A 17,500-nucleotide genomic window follows, 5' to 3' on the forward strand; every position below is an offset into this window, starting at 1 on the left:
TGATCTGCCTTCTCACCTACCCCAGGCCCAGCACTCACGGCTGAATATATTTTAATCTGCTTAGCCCCCTCGGTTTCAGCAGTTCTTAGCAACTGAAAATCCATGTACATTTAGGATGACCCCTAATGTTCTGTTAAAGGTGGTGTACTAGCAACGTCATTCCTAGGAATTCTATAATAAGGTAAAGGTTTGCTTTATTTCTTTTATCTCAGGGAATGCCCATTTGTTATGTGATCCCAAAGCAGGCGCCGATGGGCCGTTGCCATAAAAACATGAAAACCATCTTAAAAGTTTCTATGTTTTTGTTTTTTTAATGAATGGGTTGAAGATGCAAGCAACCAACAAATAAACCCATGTTATTAAAGTGCTTTGTCTATGCCACTGACGTCCCAGCCTACTAGAAAAGGGTAGTACGTCGTCGTATGTAAAGGAGAGGGGCTTGAACATCAACTATGATATCTTTAATAAAACACTATGATTTTGCGGTAGGAAATATTAGGTTGGGCTTTAATATTTTAATAAGAAATAATATTGCATATACAAGCTTCACTGCCTTTGCAAGATATGGTTTTGGAGAACGCTAATGATCTTTCCTGGTAATATAAATTATAATAAATATAATTCAGCCCCAAATGCTGTTTACTGTTGGATTTCTTCGATTACAGCTCTTTGTTAGAGCGTTATGAAGAATCTAGTGTTGTATTTCTGATGTAAACAACCGCTGATTGCTTGGGAGGGAAAAACTACGAAAAACGTATTTAAAATAAATTAAAATATATATTAAAAGATTATTTAAATATCTTGATCTTTCGTCATGTTAGTGAAGAAGTCTACATGCATGGGGGACCTCTCCACAAATATAGCTAGATCAATTACTATCGGTTTCAACATTTCGTTGTCTCTTCTTTCCGACGCGTTTCGGTTTCAATCCAGCTTTTCCACCTTTGCCATGCATTCTCACTGCACTGGAAGCACAAACATTTTACTGCAGTACACAATATTTCTTATAGTCCGATTCAAAGTCTTCATCCATACTGGTAGTATCTGCCATTTTCTTCCCATCTATCTTTGGCAGAAATTGTGCATAGTCCACTCCTTGCTGCTCATAAAAAAGGATGTAGGCAGAATCTGTGTCGATTTCATCAGGGTGCAGCTCCTAATGGGAAGAAAACACGCAAAGATCTGAATGTAAATGGGTTGAAGACTTAGAAAATTGTTTCTGCTTAGTGCTTGATAAAATTTAAAATCATAAATATAAAAAGCATAAAAAATGTTTCTGCTTCCTACTTTGGTTGCTGATAAAATCGTTACACGAATGGAACATAGGCGCTAATATTTCTCCCATAACTCTATAACTGGTGCTGCACCATACTGGGAAACTGGAAGTTACCATAGGAATAAGGAACACTGTTATAAAGCACAAACCTCTATAATTACATATGGGAAAAGAAATATTCAATATATATATTAATTGGTATTCAGAATACAAGACATGTTTTTGAGTGCATTATTTTCCTCAAAAAAGTAGATATTTAACACACATTTCATAAAATAAGATTTACTATACAGGACTACCTAGTCTGGCTAGAATAAGGAGCCATGAAATAAAAAAAACAAACAAAAAAAAAACACTTTAGAATTCCCTTTAGAAAAGGGAAAATTGTTTCATCTCTACACATGAAAAGTTTGATTACAAAAACTGTTACAGACCTACCTTGAAGACAAAAATAACTATAATTCTATTTATTAATGTCTACATTACTAATTTAAAGTAAAAAAAAAAACTAGCCACGTTCTCAAATAAAAAAAATAATGATTTTAATACCAGTTGTTTCCCCATTTAATCCTAGCAGTGTATTATGTTCCTGATCTAACTGCGTTGTTTAACCTGTAGTACAGGTTGAACATCTGAGTACGTAATACAGCTTTGTGACCGATAAAATCAAGCTTCCTTATGCTACGGAGAGTCTGTATAATAGAGAAATCCTCAAATTGGTGGAAAATCAAACACAAATATCCCTCAACTTAATGCAAAGGGTGGAAAACTCCAAGCCAAGCCTTGGCAAAATTGTCCCTGTTGACCCCAAGACCCCGTGGTGAGTTGGATTCCCACAATGTACAGGTGGCATTAGAATTTTTCTAACAATTTTTCTCATAAGATATCACTGCTTACCTTACAACTGCTGTCATTGTAGCAGTACCATTTGTTATTAGGATTTTTGGCATAAGTGACATAATGACCTCCACCCAGAATTCCCGAATGGCACTAGGAAGAGAAAAAACAAATGTCAAATGTATGTGTGCAAACCTAACAAGATGGCACAATGGCTAGACCAATGCATAGGGGGATTTACTATTCAACCATTTGCTATCAAAGCAGCCTGAATTATAATCACAGCTTGGATGTGGGGATAGTGGAAAAACAAGAATTCTTGAAACCAGATGTGCAGCCCATTGGTAAGCCATCGCACTACGCACTATGCCATTAACTCCTAAAAGAACGTTGCTTACCGAAATTGCATAAAGATTGTAAATAGGGCGACAGCAGATGTCATCTCTTTGGTCATCAACACTGTCCTCATCTTCACCAGTATGGTTTTCTAGCTGCCCATTACTACATGTGTTCTTCTCAAAATTCAGTCCATTGGTTAAGACCACATCAGAATCCTGAATGTTGAGTAATTCTGATTGACTTCCACCCAAAAGGTGTCCTTTGTTTGAGTCCACCTGATCAGAACTGTCTCTAGCTTCTTCAGCTCCATTATCTTTGCTTTGATCTAGATTTTCTTTGCTGCTCGAAAGTTTTTTCCCCCCAAGCTGAGGCAGCCGTAGCCGTCCTTTACCTCTTCCTAATGTTCTGGGACTGTGGTTTGGACTGTTATTCTTACTTGAACAGTTTGTCATTGCTTTTCTTCCTTGTAACGGAGATGCTAAAATAACAAACAATGTCATGTGAGTGATAATTTGCTAAATATTTATCAGGAGAACATAATTAAACAAAAGCCATTTAATAAAAATAAATCAAAAGATCACCAAGCTGTGAAACATTTGACCATTGAAGCTCAAATTATTCTAGTTGTTAGGATAATAGTTAAAGCTTTCTATCCTGCATTTGTCCAGATGTCTCAACTGCAATAGCACAATAACATTAAATGTTGATGGCAAAGGCCAGGCATAGAAATGGATGCCAGATAAAGAATTGGTGGGCAAACATCCAATTAAACAGCTCAAAGTTAAATATTAAAGCCCGTATATTGAGCAACATTAACATAAATGTCCCCCTTTAAGAGAACACAAATCTTCTCAGTTGGGGCTATCAATAATGCAAGAGCTATGTTTGTGTTGGACATTTACGTCAACCAAACTATTGATCCCAAGTATGGAATTATTGCAAATCAACAACAGTGTCAGACAACAGGATGATATGTAAGCTACCATGCCGAGTCTGATATTGATTTGTAGTTGTAGTTTACATAAACTGACCTTTATTAATATTTCCAGTGGAAGAACTGAGGATTGGTTGAGATTTGCTGACTGAATCGCCATCTCCAGAAGAGCAGACGTTTGTAGGCTCTGCTTTCTTCAGCTCGACCTGGGTCGCCCGTGGCTCACCCTGGTCTTCAGAGTAGAACTTTATTTGCTTCTTCATATTTTGAAGTGGCCCTCGAGGCACCAAAAACGCACTTGGATCAAATTTTTCCCTGGGAAACTTGACTATTTTTTGAGACTTTATCCAGCGACCATTTACAAACTGAAATCGTTTCAAGTGGATAATCTAATGAAGAAAAAGGGATAGCGGAAACGTTATATCTTTATTTAAAAACACAATTCATATTTATTCTTAAATGGCATTGCCCTGTTAAAAATACTGCTGATAAACGTAATTACATATGTCAGTCATATTATTATAATAGCAAATTGCTACCAGCTGGCCACATCCTTACTGCTGTGCAGGCATATGATGTAATATCGCAGCGCTCCATATTTTAAGGACGCGTGGCATCGGGTGGCAATGAACTATGGAGGCTGATTCAACACAGAACAGTGCTGCATAACGATAATGTGCTGGTTGGGTGGATAAGTGATCTCCATTTTAACCAGCCATGGGAACAATGGCGCTACAGGGAGCCTGATCATCCAAAAAAGCAGATTTTATGATATATTTTAATATTAACTTTTATTTATATAGCGCCAAAAGTTTACCCAGCGCTTAATACAATACATATATTCAAGGGGTATGACAAGACTAGAAATGACAGACCAAGACAAACCAATACATTAGGTGGAGAGAGATATATTTTAATTTACATGGAAACGATTTCTTAGTTTGCATCCAGTTGACTTTTTTTATTCAACTGATTTGTGAGTGATCCAAGACTACAATCAGAAAGCAAAGCACCCCCAGAATGCTAGAAATAACATGCAGTGATTTACAAATGATTTGGGATGAACATATTTTCCACTGATAACAGATAGTGTTATGGGCTGTATGACCCCTTCATACACATTATACAAATATTGTATTATAATAGGATCACCAATCCAAGAAATAAAAAAAAACACATTAAAAAAACAAATAAGATAAATACCAGAATTGGCGGTAATCTCCAAAGATCAAGCTTTTTGGTGGCTAAACAATGAGTTTTACACTTGGAACAGTAATACATTTCATCTTCTCCCAGTTCCTCCTCACTAGTGAAGGCCCGCAGACAACTATCAAGGTTAATAGGCTCTGCTTGTGCTCGACGGCTTTGTTCGACACTTTCATGTTCCTCTACAATCTGCCCAGGGGAAACACACGGTGATTTTAAGGTTATGTGGGTTATGTCTATTGGGAAAGACAAAACACCTGGACTCTGTACATCAAACCCATTGTATCCTTCAACTAACACATGAAAAAGGTCATTTTGGTCCTTATAAAGGTTACTTTACAAAATGAAGATTTGTATTTAGGTCAGCATGTGATATTCCACATATTTTCAATAATCTTTTTGATTAGAAAGACTTGGCTCTTCAACAGTAACGGGCACGATGTTTTAATTCTATAACTATAAACATACTCTATTAGTAACAGTAGGTAGAACAGTCTTTTTAACACAATCTCAATCCTTATAATTACGTGTTTCCTTACCCTTTCTTGTGACGTCTGGTAACGGAGATGCAGGGCTGTGGGATCCCAATCCACAGCAATGTATGCATTACCGATATACGCACGGTCTACTGTGCAATCAATTTTGCATCCCCTGCAGAATCTAAATAAAAAACCAATGGAAAGAGCAACATCTAAGAATGGCTAAATACTGGAACTTATTCTGTGTTCAGTCTTAGACATCAAAACAGGTAGAAGAGTCCTATGGCACGGGAAAATCAATTTCTACTGTGCAGGCTAAGAAAGAAATCTACAAGCCGAGATGAATCAGAGGAATTGGACTGGTAAACAGTTTGAGCCCAGACCGCTCTTATGGTAAAGATGCCCCCAGCATTAAATCATGTAACTAAACTTTTTGAGATAGTTTGTTTCTGAATGCAGGGGAAATGCCACAAATATGATATTCTAAACATGTAGAACAGATTTATTTACAGTGCAGTTTACAAAGGAGTTTTTGCCTGAGTGTATATATATCTATATATATCTATATCTATATATTTATATGAAAAAAAATTTAAAAAATTAAAGCAAAAAAAGAAGCAGAGCATACTTAGTTGTCATTGTCTTTTTTGAATCAAGTGGAGCTTGGTAATACCCCGACTATATCACAAAACATTCTAAACGGTATATTATTTTGACAGATGCAGCTGGGATAATTTGACATGATCATAAAAATTGGACCCAAATTGTTGCAAGATATAGCAACAGAACTCTGCAATTCAGAGAATCCTGTCCGATAATCAAAGGATCTATGGAAATCAGCTACTCCCAATATTTACCTGTACCATGGGCAAGAGGCACAAGAATTACCGTCTTTCTGGACCACTCTCAAGGTGAAGGGATATTGGTATCCCATACTGTCATCACTGGAAATAAGACAAAAGGGAGTAAATAATTAAATCCTAAAACCCTAAAATATATTTATCACAGTATTGCTCAACTATCATGAATTTTCAGTAAAATTATATATTATAGATCAGTGACCTTTCGTTCCTGGTGACTCACTGTGTCTGCCAAAAGTACCATTTTACTGCTGCACCTTCTTCTTCACCTGGGGTGATTCTCTATTTTTTTCTTCCTGTGGGACTGCGGTAAGGACACTACGGAAGGTCATATTTTCTACGTGCTGTGCTTAGCTTTTGCCGATTGCTGCACATAGAAAGTATGAACCACTCGCCTTTTTGTGGGATTTGCCAAAGGAAGCCTTCTCCTTTCCGTAGTGTTGCCAACAATCCCCAAAAAGAAGAAAGACTAACAATAAAATTGTCCAAGTGAAGAAGAGCACCAGAGTGTTGAAGCAGTGACACACCTGGAAGGAAAGGTGTATGTATATAGATAACTTACCAGTCTTGTGCATGGTTACTGGCCTCTTGTGGAGGAAGAGGACTTGCCAATCTGGATACCTGAATCCATACAGCGTCATACAAGTCTTTTTTTCTGGTGTGGACAGTGCAAGGTACAATCAAAGGCATCCCAAAAAGGCTTGGTCGATTCTTTTGGGAGGACAAGAAATACAGCTCCGTCCTCATCTATCAGAGGGAGGGAAATGCACAAACTGTAGCTGAGTAAACCAATTTCAAATACAAATATTTGCTATACTATATAAGCGGCAACTCTTAGCACTGAATTTTGCATGATCCATAAAAATGTTTTTGTGCAGGAATCCTTTTTCCTGTGGAGTAAAAATTATACCGGATGCGATGGCATTAAATGCTAAATGCAAACTTTTAAGACACCGATAAGTCTGTAGTGTCATGAAGGAAAGATATTCTCTACCAAGAGATATTCTGAAGGCCGCAAATATAAAATCCTGACTCTCAACAGATGTTTTTTTTGCATTTTAATTCTCTGGTGAATGTCCATGTGGGATTCCCCTTTAGTATGCAATAGTAATGTAGAGAGTCCATTGTCTCATTGCTTCCCTATGTTATGTTATGTTCCTGATCACTATTGTCTGCAGGCTTATACCTAAATAAGGGACCCCAGTGTCCTAAAAGCGTGCATTTATTATATTTTACATCCAATTTTCTGACTTCATCATTACAAATATACCCTGACTCTGGTCCTTTGTCTTATTTCCCAGCCTTCAACTCCTCACTTAGCCAAAACTGCTTAACATCTAAATCCCAAAAGGTTTTGATTAAAACAAGCAAAAAACTGATGAAGAACTTCAAGAAGCAAGAGAACTTACACATGCCCCAGATAAACCAGAAGCTATCCAGAAGATCAGACAAGGTCAAAGCGAAGGTAATGTTTACACACTCGTATAACAGGTAGACTGTAAGCTCATTTGAGCAGGGCCCTCCTCACCTGTTGTCTCTGTTAGTCAATTTGTTATGTTACATACTACTTGTTATGCCCTGTCTACCCATTGTACAGCGCTATGGAATTTGATGGCGCTATATAAAACAAAAAATAAGATCTTTTTGTATGTTCTTTTTGTCTTGACAGAGAACATTCACAGCCAAGTCCCAAGCTATGAACGATTGTAACAATAACAGCCTTATGTCTTGAGTGACCGCACTGGTATTTTTTGCCAACAGGCTCACAGTGTTAGCAGCGTAAACACATCCCAGCTGGCCACTTTGTGCTAGGGTATTGAGCCATTTCATGGTTGATAAGACACCTGAAGTGAGTCTGACCATTGATAGCATAAGATACACGTGGAATATCTTTTGCAACAGAGCAGACTCTCCATTGACCCACCGAACCCACAGAAAATCGCAAAATACCACCTCAATAAAATGTACTTATTACATAATACAGTCTCATAATATGTGAACGTACTGCACTCATTGGCTTATGCCTAATCACATTCATTGCAGGTTTCAAAAGATGGGTCTCTTGTCTCCGTTGCCTGCAGCCCTTTAAAACCTATAGCTCCATAAATAGAATCTACTGTCAGTACTCTACTTTTCACCTAATGCATCTATATGGAACTACGGTCTTTTAAGCCTGAATCCATTTAGCAGGTAAAAGGATATTTCAAATTTAGTACTGTACTAAAAAGTATGCGAGGACGGAAATGTCAAGCCTATGTGTGCTCTTAATGCCAAGCGTGTTATATTGCCCAGAGGGTGGATGTAGCATGCAGACAGCTGTCAGCTAGAACGAGCACTAATCATGACTTCACATTTGCAGATGCACTGACACCTTATCTTTATGTCTTACAAATAACAGTCTTTCAAATAAGTCTCCATTTGTGACAGAGTATGAAAAGGGCTTTTATCAGTATGTCAAGTACATAAAAAAAAAAACTATTGAAATGTGCCTGGATAGAGAAATGTTCACGAGTGCAACATTGGTACTTAAGACACGTTATTATTAACTGCCCAAATAGACAAACCACCAAAGTATTAAAGGTATATTCGCTAAAAGAAATTTTCTATTCCAGTTATCTGATAAGCTTCTGAGAGGATGCAGATTTTTTTTTTAGGAATAAATGTCAATAAGAAATTGTCACCTAACAGTGATTGACAATTGATTTCCATTTTTCAAAATAATGAGTAGACAAGTACCACGCATTACTCGCTACTACATAACCTTATAACTGGATGACGGTATTCACAGTTTTCTGTGTATGTCTGCAACACTCTAGACATGTTCTGTAAGCAAAGGCAACTATGCCAATTAAATTAAATTCAAATTGCGATGTTCAATTGTATGGGCAATTTCGTGTGTGTACTCCCCTTGTACATAAGCCATATGACTGATTATATTAAGGGGAAGTAGATGAGGCTCACTAATGTTCACTACGTGAACAGTCTGTGATATATTTGTGATATACCATGGTCTGCTTCACTAGTACATTAAGCAAGTAGATGATAGCATTTAATGATTCACATAAAAACTGTTCAGAAGCTTTTTCGGTTTCCATGACAACATCCTACCAGTGCTAGATTGTGTGTCACAAAAAAAAACAGGAGCTGAGCAAAATTTGACTAAGAAGGTCAAATTGCAGTCCTCCACAGCCAGAACCAAGCCAAGAATGTATACTTATTGTGGACATTGCCTTAGGCCTGACCCATGGTCGCTGCAAAGCGGGAGGATATGACATTATATCCTTGCACTCTGTGTCTTAAGAAGCACAGTCTATGTAAGGGCCATACAATCTCAGCACAGTATTTAACAATGTAAATGGGCTGATTGGGCAGAACAGAGATCTCCCTTGTACCCGGGCCATACAGCAAATTGGTGGACTTGAGCTGCCCCTGGCTTTGCGGTAGAGGGACTGCCACCCTAGGGTTAGGCTAGTATATTTTCCTGGTTCAATAGTACTAGGACGGCATGGAGTGCAAGGAGCTGAGCAGTTGGAACAGCACCATAGAGACTAACTATCCTTTTCAGCAGTACAGAGACCCTAATGCAATTCCATCGCAAGTCTTCTGACCAATCCACTTGACTAGGCAGAGGTAAAAATAAGCAAGGATATTAGGAAAGACTAAGCTCCCAAGAAGGCCTGTTTTGTGAAACCAAATGCATTTTGCCCGGAACTTGAACTAAATTGTTAGTTCTTTGGTGAGTTTCTAACAGACTAAATGTCACCTTAACGTTCCAAAAGAAACATGTTTCTTACCATTTTTCTATGGATTGCAATGATATAGCCTATAAATGGACCATCTGGATGAACAGAAGCATGACCATTAAGCATTCCATTCCCTGGACTCTTCTCTGTTCCACATGGCACTACAGTATTTGGCATCCCATTGGGGATTATTGTTGGTCGACTCAGTCCTCCATTTGAGATGACACTGTGTGGTCCATTTGATGATGGCACTGTGTTGGAATCTGAAAATTGAACAACAAGCTCAAAGTAATCTACTTAGAACTGCTTCTCTATTAATATGGATTATGGTTTAAACCTCTTTGGCTGCGTGTTTCATAGACTCAGCAGAGCTAATTAAAAAGCATACAGCAGATGGACCCACATCAACCAGTCTGCAAATACAAGCACAAAATTAACATTATATGACTCGCTAAAATAGATTCAGTCCGGTTCAGCGACCCCTATAATACTTTCTAGCCATCCTGAAATGTCACAGAGTAGATAATCTGGGAAATTCAACCAATAATATTTAACAGGTTAACAACAGAAAACATACAGTATTTGCAATAATGCAACAATTAAATAATCAGAAAATACACAATGGTAATAAAGCACCCATAAACTAGCTCTGTTATGTTAAAATGAAACATTCAGTACAGCCTACAGACTGCGTTCATGGAAATCTATCATATGGCAATGTTTAATATCAGCCCTATAGACAACTAGCTACCCATGCATGAAGTCCAATGATTTGCATCAGCCATAAGGGCTCTACCACACAAACGTCCACTGATCTGATGCTGATCTGGTAGGGGTGCGACCACCAGGTTCTGTAGTATTCAAGCCAAAGGCATGGTTCAACTAAAACACTACTATAAACAATGTAACACCAAAAGGGTATAAAGTGTGGCATGGATAAATATGTTTAATTTTTTTTTTTTATTCTTTCTACAAAAAGAGGTCACAAATGCCCATTGATGGCATGATTATGTTCATTTTAGTAATTAAAGAGGAAGGAGCAAACAATTAACTCATGTAATGGCTGTTCAAAAAGCTTATAAAGGAGACACACGAAGAACATGTTTTACCTGTCTGCGTGGGGCTTGTTGCTGATGTGGGTGATCCAGGAATGGGTATCTCAAACGCACAGAGAAAGCCGCTTACGGATAGCCGTACTTTTTGGTTATCTTGGGGAAAGTTCTATAAACAAACAAGAATAGTTTTAATGAAGTCACAACACATATAGCAATGGTAACACTGACACAGAGCTCTGTTCAATAGGAAGAACTAAAAACTAGAATAGAAGTTACGTCACCAAGGTACAGCAATGAAAAACATAAAATAAAGCAAACTTCCTTTTGCAAGGTTTTATTTTTAACAAGCATATAGAATTTCTTTTTTATTTATTACAGCATATTTATTGTAGTTACATGTGTAAAGGTTTACTTAAACAAGCTACACCATTTCAAGTCAAATAGAATTTACCTTTATGTTAGATCCATGCACTTCAGCCAGAAGGATCTGTTCAGGTTTCAAACCGCAGAGGTCACTTAGCTGTTTCTTTAGTCCTGTGTATTTTTCATCCATGTTTAGCCTCAGCCCGTATCGTACAGGTGTTGTACCATCTAATTTAATCACTAAAAAAAGAAAAAAGGCACATTATTCCACTGACTACTTTCAAATGTTAAAATGATTATTGGGGAATGGTTGTGTAACATAAAAACAAAAGTATTTAACTATACTATGAGAGGCACCAGCTGGTTTTTATGGATTCTGTCTTTCCTGTTCTACTTAGTGACCCTAGAAGAAAGTTTCAGAGAGTTGACCTTTTCCTGTGTAAGAAAAATAGCATTTATCACTAAACCATTGCCCAGCTAACCTCTACCACTTCTGAGAGACTGCTCCATCTATATTGACACTTTAATACTACTTTAATTGACACTTTAATAATGAACCTGAACTGAAACAGAAATACACCCATGTTCTAAGTGGTCACTGGGTTCTATGACAGCTGGATTGAAAGCTATTGGGTTAGAATGATAATAGTAAGGTGCAGTTGTAAAAGGAAGATCTAAAATACTGTCACTTAATAAACATATGAAAAAAAATATAAAGCAGTTTTATCAATCATTTGTTACTAAATCTCACCATGTGACACGACAGTGAGAAAAAGTATTGTGTTGTGGATATGATGTGTTTTCTATTTTCACTAGCACCTCTCAACAGGTTAAGAAACATGGCAAGCAGCATCAGGAATCCATTAGCACACATGCCGTAATATCATATTCGTCTGCAAACTCTTGAGCAACAAGTACATGTACTTGCAGAAATGTTTAATATATGTGTAAAATGATGAATTAGAAGCGCTCAATGGATCATTATAATGTTGCAAACAGTTTAGGATCTTTTAAGAAACTTCTTCTGTTTCAATGTCAACACATGCGTTCAATCTATTAGTGGCCTTTCTTATGTGTCAAAAAAGGTTCAATTAAAAACATTCACAGAGAAAATATAAATAAAGCAAAAATTAAATTAAGCATTTTGGGAATTCAACCGTATTAAGAAGGTTGTTTCTAATGCAATATGTAATTATAAAACTGTTATTTTCAACAAAACAGATGTAATACCATATTTAAATACAACGTACAACTGTAAATAATATGCATATGGGGTCCATTCCAGGACCCAAATGAAAGCCTATTTTGCATATGGTTTGTTTTCTACAAGAAGCGTACTGAATGCATATTAAAATATGAATTCCTAATTACCGTATTTGCTCGATTATAAGACGACCCCCCCAAAATCTGAATATTAACTTAGGAAAAAAAGAAAAAGCCTGAATATAAGACGACCCCAAAGGAAAAAAGTTTTACCAGTAAATGTTAATTCATGTAAACTATTTTTTTTAATAAAAGCTATGATTGAGAAAAATATTTTTTTTGTTTTATTTCTTGTATTTTCCAACCTGTCCCCCAGTTACGCACATCTGCCCCCAGGCTTGCCACTCCAATATGGCACTGTGGCCCATGATATGCCTTTTAACTCTCTATATGCCACTGTGCCCCATGGTATGCCTTTTGACCCCCTATGTGCCACTCTGCCTCCAGAAATGCCTTATACCCCTATATCCCATTCTGGCATTTAGGGGGTTAAAATGCATATTATGGGGCAGAGTGGCATATAGGGAGGTATAAGGCATTTCAGGAGGCAGAGTGGCATTAAGGGAGTTAAAAGGCATTGTATAGAGCACTCTGCCTCCAGAAATGCCTTATACCCCTATATGCCACTCTGGCATTTAGGGCGTTAAAAGGCATATTATGGGGCAGAGTGGCATATAGGGAGGTATAAGGCATTTCAGGAGGCAGAGTGCTCTATTAAATGCTCCCTTAACGTCACTCCAGAAATGCCCTATGCCCCCATTTAACACACACACCCTATACCCCCATTTAACTAACACACACACTCCCCCCCCCTCTCTCTCACCGGTGCTTCCAGCCGGGGCAGCGGGTTGACGTTGCCTTCCACTGCAGCCGGAAGGAGGTGTGGCTAGCAGCGGGGGTTTGTATGCGTCCGTCGCGTATACTTTCCCCGGCTGTCAAAGATCAGAGTGTGCGGAACTCTGATCTCTGACAGTCGGGGAAGGTCTACGCGACGGACGCAGACAACCCCCGCTGCTAGCCACACCTCCTTCCGGCTGCAGCGGACGTTTTCTACGCGGATTACTGCCCCGGCAATACAGCAGGAAGCAACGGTAAGTGTGTGTATGATGGAGGGTGGTGAGACAGGAGGATCCAGGTCCCCTGCAGCGGTGCGGGGGATCTGGATCTTAGTCTCCTAATCAGACCTCTATTTGAGGTCTGATTAGAAGACGGCCCCGATTAGAAGACGAAGGGTATTTTTCAGAGCATTTGCTCTGAAAAAAACCTCGTCTTATAATCGAGCAAATACGGTATATATATATATATATATATATACACATATGTGTGTGTGTGTGTTCCATTTTCCAAAAGTATGACACAAAACTACCTATGGTAACCAACAAAATAACACTCCACTGCTTTAAAAAAAATAGTATTTTTAGTATTGCTGTTATGTGACTCCTACTTGGAGCTCTGTGATGGCATGTGCTGAAAAAATATTTGAAAAGGTCAGAAGCTAAACTTTATAGTTTAATAGTATAGCGGGACAGTGAAAATTAACATGAAAATTGACAAGATACAATCCGACAGTAAGATGAATGCATGTTAATGCATACCTTTACAAAACGAGACCCTTGGCCTTGTGAGCTTAAAATATACTAGTACAGTAATGACTCACTTACGATTCATGTTGGTTTTCTTTAATTACTATGGTTCATTTACCTGGCAAAGAGGCCGTTTTGATTTTCTATGCAGTTTTTGGAAGTAGAACAGTTTGTGATAATAAATGAACAATAAATGATCCGTAAACTAAGGGCTCATAATATATATATATATATATATATATATATATATATATATATATATATATATATATATATATTATATTATATTATATTATATATATAATACATAATATCTTATTTATCATAATTCATGATATATGCCAAACACTGAATTAATCAACTTAAAATTAAAAACAAAACAAAATATTTTCAAATACCTACCTGTGATTTCTAAATGCATGTAGCTGTCCATGGGGAGAGGCAGGGACAGGAAGTTGAAAGGATCAAACCGAACGCTTACATGGCCACAAGTTTTACATTTCACTTGGGATCTTAGTTGTCCATGAAACAAATCCACAACAATCGACTTGTTTCTTCTCAAATGGTTATCCCATGCCTATAACAGATAAATAAGAGCACATCACATTTTGTTTTTGATGCAATACATATAGAGTGCTAATCATTAAATACGATTATAACCTACTGTTTTCAAAATACGCCACAACATAATTATGGACAGTGGAGCACTCTTAGAACTAAATGTCTGTTCTTATCCGCTTGATCATTTTTGTTCTGGGAAATGATTACTTCAGTCATGCCGTTACAGTAAAAAAAAAAATATTAGCAAGCTCCAGATACACTCTGTCTCCAAGGCTGTTACGCAGGAGATGGGTTCATTAATGCCTATTCTACCAATTCAATAGGAATATGGTGTCCTAGTGTTTGTAGCAGAATAATTTGGCTATCTACAAGTCACATTAAAGGTCAACCTACAAATACCGAATAAAGGTGTTTACAGCTATAGAAGCATAGGCTCCTGCCTTCCTGTTTGCTCTGGTTAAAGAGGATTTAGTGGGCAATGATGTCCCTCCAAGCAATGAAAACTCTCTCTACAGGTGGACATCTAGGGGGTTGCTAAAGCCAATCCAAAATAAAAGATTAAGCACTTAATGGATTAAACAGTACTTATTTTCTACAATTCTGAAAGTAAATCAAGATTTGGCCCTATATTATATGTTACACTCCACAATACATAACACTGAATATATATTGATTTAATGACATTGATATTTGGTGAATGCAGCAGGTTTACATGTTTTAACCATGATTTTCTGTACAAATCTATTTGGACGGGAATACACTAATCTGCTTGGCGTACTATATAAGACCGACTGCCTACCTCAGCTGCAACTTCCCAGTCTGGTCGACCATCACTGTCTTTGAGCTCAACATATGGTTTCTCGTGAACTCTGTTCAAGTCTTCATGAAGACCATCAAGAAGAAATGCCAGCAACTCTTGAGAATCCTGCTGCTGGAAGCCATTAAACCTGGGAGCATATTTTGCTATTGTCCACTGCAAAGAAAATACAGGAAAATAAACACAACTATCCCTAACCATACATGACAAAAACTTTTTATTGACTCTAAAGCAACGTTTTTCCCAAGCTTCAATGTCACAAAAAAGGATACTTCTTGAAGTGAGCTAAGTTACCTCTTTCTACCTAGAAAACCCCCAAAACATGATTCTGTTTTTTTATCAAATGTTTACAGATTAATGAATGTGTGTATATCATCTATATACATGGAATATGAATATATTTAATAATACTATAATTCAATCTGACAGAAAATTAGTCACATCTTGTTTAAAACTAAAATAAAGGTCTCTAGATACCACCTTACACGGTAGGTTGGTATCTACAGCAGCATCCTTAGAAGAGATGCCATATAGGGAATGCTACACTACACATTCTTAGTCTTTATAGTTTTCATGTTTAACATGTACAGTACATTTACATATATAGGGACGAAAAAGTTTATTTAACGTACATCTGAACCTAAACCTCTTACCCTTAATTTAAGGGGTGCCACATTCTTCTGAGTTCCACTCCAAAGCTCTTGGACCAAATCACCATAGCACTTTGCCATGTGCCCTTTCATTCCTATAGGATTTGTTCTAAATCATCAGAGAAATAAAGCACTTGAAGACGGTTGGCAATAACAAGCTATTTTTCTGTATTAACTACCAGGTGAGTATTTCGTAGATACTCATTTCTAAGATTTATTTTTGAAATATTAGCAGTTGGATGATCAGATCCACGAAGTGAGTAAACCGATATAAATCAGCCGCTACTAAATTCTCACTCTTCATGAGATTTTGATAATTCAGTTACGGTAAAAGGCTACACAATTATGGATCATAAAAAAAATGCAGTTTAACATTTTGTGTACTAATTACCGGTACTAATTTACAATGTGGCCCTTTTTAGATTAATCACCTGTTCAGTTCATACAGATGCCTTCCTGAGATGAAATACTTTGTAAGTGGTTGAGTGTTACTGACACACTGGATACTTGAGTTCATGAAGCAAGTGTTCCCCAAATTACTGAGTCCAGTGGCACCTTTTTCAGTGGGAACTGGAAAACATAAACCATTATAGAGTCTTAATTCCAATGAATATCAATAAGGGTACTGCGTGTGATGTATGGACCTGCCTTATATTCCATGATAAAATGGTACACTAAGGTGCATTGTTAGATGGATCATATCCAGTGAGTGGATGCAAATGCATCTGTTAATGCCTATATGCGTTTCACTAATAGTGATAATGGATTTGACAAATTTTAAGGGTCAGTTATGCTTTATTATATTTTTTTGACAAAACTGCCTTCGAGGAGATGCTTGGAAAGTTACGTAACTATAATTCTAAAGAACTCCGCAAAGAGCTCTTTGAGTGTTTTAAGAAACTACTTTTAAATATGATATGACGATCTTAAAGTGTGCAATTCTTTTCAAAGTAAAAAAAAAAAAATGGACTTACCTAAAAACTTACCTTTATGCCTATCTATTTTACTGCTGTTTGCAATAAATGACATCTCTTCTGGCCAGCTCATATCTTTGTTACGGACTGTTAAAAAAGTGTATATTGTAATTATTTTATCAGAATACACGGTGACAATATCCATCAATACAGAACATTGTGTTTTGGTATCACCTACACTGGTATAAACAGATTCACTTGCTCAAAACCAAATCATTGATGTGGAAAAATAACCTACAGAGGTGTTACATGGATTTATTATAATATTGGTGAGAAGCGAGAAAAAAAAACATTAAGTGTGTTCATTGTGGGCAAAATCAAATCTATCACTGGGACACTCTTTTTTTTTTTTTTTGAAAAAGAAAAGAAAGAAGAAAAATATGTATACATAATAACTCCTTCACATACCTTCTATTACCAAGTGCTGATCATCTTGAATTTTAAGATATTCTAATTTATGGTCTTCATCGTCAAGAAGCGTGAGATAATTCTATTAAAGGGAAAACAATAGTCAACCCAATATTTTCTGGAACTAATCGCAGGTCAAACCCATGCGCACC

The 17,500-nt window shown here is 37.1% G+C and overlaps 1 protein-coding gene across 4 annotated transcripts in view; it reads right to left on the bottom strand.

Annotated features, from left to right (window-relative positions):
* Nucleotides 1–299: 299 nt before the first annotated feature.
* USP32 (ubiquitin specific peptidase 32) overlaps nt 300–17,500 on the bottom strand; it is a 110,482-nt gene continuing 93,281 nt past the window's right edge. For 2 of the 4 annotated variants that reach the window (XM_053454571.1, XM_053454569.1), the window contains exons 18-34: nt 17,349–17,430; nt 16,953–17,027; nt 16,398–16,536; nt 15,970–16,075; nt 15,299–15,472; nt 14,341–14,515; nt 11,181–11,332; nt 10,784–10,895; nt 9,726–9,937; nt 6,494–6,678; nt 5,929–6,015; nt 5,132–5,252; nt 4,590–4,781; nt 3,484–3,775; nt 2,512–2,930; nt 2,174–2,266; nt 300–1,156 (exon numbers count right to left, since the gene is read on the bottom strand). In XM_053454571.1, coding sequence (XP_053310546.1) covers nt 983–1,156; nt 2,174–2,266; nt 2,512–2,930; nt 3,484–3,775; nt 4,590–4,781; nt 5,132–5,252; nt 5,929–6,015; nt 6,494–6,678; nt 9,726–9,937; nt 10,784–10,895; nt 11,181–11,332; nt 14,341–14,515; nt 15,299–15,472; nt 15,970–16,075; nt 16,398–16,536; nt 16,953–17,027; nt 17,349–17,430 — 2,790 coding nt within the window. In that variant the 3' untranslated portion in view covers nt 300–982. Of the gene's footprint in view, nt 1,157–2,173; nt 2,267–2,511; nt 2,931–3,483; nt 3,776–4,589; nt 4,782–5,131; nt 5,253–5,928; nt 6,016–6,493; nt 6,679–9,725; nt 9,938–10,783; nt 10,896–11,180; nt 11,333–14,340; nt 14,516–15,298; nt 15,473–15,969; nt 16,076–16,397; nt 16,537–16,940; nt 17,028–17,348; nt 17,431–17,500 lie in introns of all 4 variants that reach the window. The other 2 variants (XM_053454570.1, XM_053454568.1) reach the window with 1 other exon arrangement.

Source organism: Spea bombifrons, chromosome 2 (assembly GCF_027358695.1).
Source record: "Spea bombifrons isolate aSpeBom1 chromosome 2, aSpeBom1.2.pri, whole genome shotgun sequence".
Classification (NCBI taxonomy): Eukaryota; Metazoa; Chordata; class Amphibia; order Anura; family Pelobatidae; genus Spea; species Spea bombifrons.